Source organism: Orycteropus afer, unplaced genomic scaffold, assembly GCF_000298275.1.
Source record: "Orycteropus afer afer isolate SDZICR_OR568_19922 unplaced genomic scaffold, OryAfe1.0 scaffold00035, whole genome shotgun sequence".
NCBI classification, from domain to species: domain Eukaryota; kingdom Metazoa; phylum Chordata; class Mammalia; order Tubulidentata; family Orycteropodidae; genus Orycteropus; species Orycteropus afer.
In genome coordinates, this window is record NW_006921622.1 from 1,799,346 (window position 1) to 1,802,116 (window position 2,771).

General features: G+C 35.8%; 1 protein-coding gene across 1 annotated transcript in view; it reads right to left on the minus strand.

Annotated features, from left to right (window-relative positions):
* The window catches only part of CUBN (cubilin), a 413,126-nt gene that overhangs the window by 156,156 nt on the left and 254,199 nt on the right, over nucleotides 1-2,771 (minus strand). Inside the window, exon 39 of the mRNA XM_007936404.2 lies at nucleotides 838-1,030. Within this exon, the coding sequence (XP_007934595.1) occupies nucleotides 838-1,030 (193 nt within the window). The remainder of the gene's footprint in view (nucleotides 1-837; nucleotides 1,031-2,771) is intronic.

Below are 2,771 nucleotides of genomic sequence, written 5' to 3' on the forward strand. Positions count from 1 at the left end.
AGATTGCCCAACCTTCCTTCTGAGGAGTGGCTGGTGGGTTTGAACTGCCAGCCTTCTGGTTAGCAGTCAAATGCCTTAGGCACTATGCCACCAGAATAAGCCTAGAGTTTAAACAATCTTTAATATTATCCTATGATTATGTGCCCCAATCGAATATTTCAAGAACTAAAAATATCTTCTGAGAGATGTCTGCAACAATTTTTCTCTATCAACTTTAAGAGTCATATGAACCATTCAAAATTCATAAACATATTTTTCTAAGAAAAAGGTACAAAGACTCCTAAAGTACTGCTCGTTCAATATTGCTTTTACTGAGAAAATTAAGTATGACTTAAATATAGTAAAATAAATATTTTAAAATAAGCTAATTTTATTTGGAAACATGAAGGTTGACAACCAGCTAAGGAGAAAGTGAGGCATTTCTGAAGATATATTAAGATAAAATACAGAGGACAAATATGGTTGCCTCTATTAGGTGACCCTTAGATATTGTGTGTGTGTGCGCATATACACACATGGTATTTGCAAAGCAAATTTCCAGAAATTTCTAAAATGGTCTCCAGAAATTTTAAGTAAAAAATATTATAGATATCAAACCTCTTTAATGTTAACAATATTATGTAAAATGTGAATACTTCCTACATAGAAGTATATGAATTTTATAAAACTTAGTGTTTATGAGTCTAAAAGAACACTTAAACATATGAGGACTAGATTTGGGGCCATACTTATTTTTCTTACACATTTGTGTATTTGATCCTGTTACAGTAGAACTCTGTGAAATTTTGTTCCACACATATCAGTCCTGAAAAAAAATCCATTTATTACCAAACACACCTGGAGCAATAGTGGGTAAAAGTCCAACAGAAACATCCACTGCAAACCACTCCAGAAGGAATCCTTTCCCTGAGACTGAAGAGTCAGAAGAAAACTGGAATGTCAAAGAATTTCTAGAGGAGCTAAAAGATGCTGTCTGGGTACCACAGTAAGTTCCAATCTGGCGGGAATGAGTGCCAAGTCCATCATAAACCTGCATGTAAAACACAGAAAATAGAGCATCATATTTAGGGCAGTATCTTTTTCTTCTTCATAAAAAGAAAACTAAAAGAATGTCTTATATTACTACCATTTCAGTATAATTGGGAAAAATATGGTAAAAGAGGAAATTTCTTACTACAGTTTAAAATTGCAAAGTGCCATTAAATATAAAATATGGCTGCAAAGAATTAAATGTGTTTGAAAAATATTTATATCTTTGTTGCAGAATTATATTAATAAACATGCTTTCTGGGATATAACCTATTAGATGATTTACAGTAAAATTTATGGTAAAAAGTAAGAACTAGGTGAGCTGCACAACAGCAGTGCTCCATGAATGAATGCACTTTGGGAGGCTTAAAGGGGGGAATGAAAAAGAAAGGGAATTAATAGCATGAAAGAGTACAGGTTGCATGAGAAAAAACAGACAGGTACCCTAAAGGAGTTCTTATTGCCATAAAAGTGAAGAAGCAGAATTAAATACAGACAAAGAATCACAGCTTGAAGGGATCAGCACATTCAAAGCACTCGATCAATCTTTTTCATTGGCTTAAAATATTAAATCACCTATTTGAAATGTGGAGGCATATTTTCTGAAAGTTTCCAAACATAGAGAGTATGGAGCACATTTCTTTTTCTGCACATGTGGATGAATGTTATCTAACCATATTCCTAACCTTCCCTCCATCTTCTCCTGAATAATTTGTCACAAATTCATTGGAAGAATTATTATGAAATTCCCTAGTAACTCAACTATATAAGCTCAATTTTACAAATTATGTAATAATCCTTTTTGCACATATTGAGCATCTATCAGGTATACTGAGTTTGATGCAAGGCACTATGGACACAAAGGTAAATTAGATAGGATATGGGTCTTCAAGGATTTGAAGCTCTTTCTGAAACTGATCTAGTAGCCAAAGTCTGAATGGCAATAAAAACATAATATAGAGATAGATAGGTAGGTAGGTAGGTAAGTAGGTAGATATATAGAAGCTCTGGTAGCATAGTGCCTAAGGCACTTGACTGCTAACCAGAAGCCTGGCGGTTCAAATCCACCAGCCACTCCTCAGAAGGAGGGTTAGGCAATCTACTTCTGTAGTGGTACTGCCTGAGAAACCCAAGGAGGGATCGATCTGTTTTTATATATATTTATACACACACACACACACACACATACACATAATTTTAAAATTATTCAAAATGTAAATCTTTTAACATAAGAGTAAACAGGATGATAGGATATAAGATTGAATAAATACTTAAAGGAATGCTAGTGATGCAGTGGTTAAGTACTCTACTGCTAACCAAAAGGTCAGCAATTTGAACACACCATCTACTCTGCTGGAGAAAGATGTGGCAGTCTGCTTTTTTTGTGTGTGTGTGTGATTTGGGTGAAGATTTACAGAGCAAATTCACTTTTCATACAGCAGTTCACATATACTTTATCTCATGTCATTGACCACAGTTTATCACAATGCAACAGCTCCCCTCCCACTTCCTCCCCATAGTTACTTCTTCCCAGTAACCATTCCTCCGTACTCTCCTGCACCCTGAGCTGTCTCCCTGTGCATAAGCAGCCCTTCCTTCTCCCATGATTGTTCTCTCTAGGGTGTGTCTCTACTTGAGGTAGATGTTTAACTCACATGCCTGTACATTGTTTGGCTGGCAACCACAGGTGTGGGTTCAATTCCAGACCTGAAGGGCAGCTAGGGGCCATAGTCTCAGTGGTT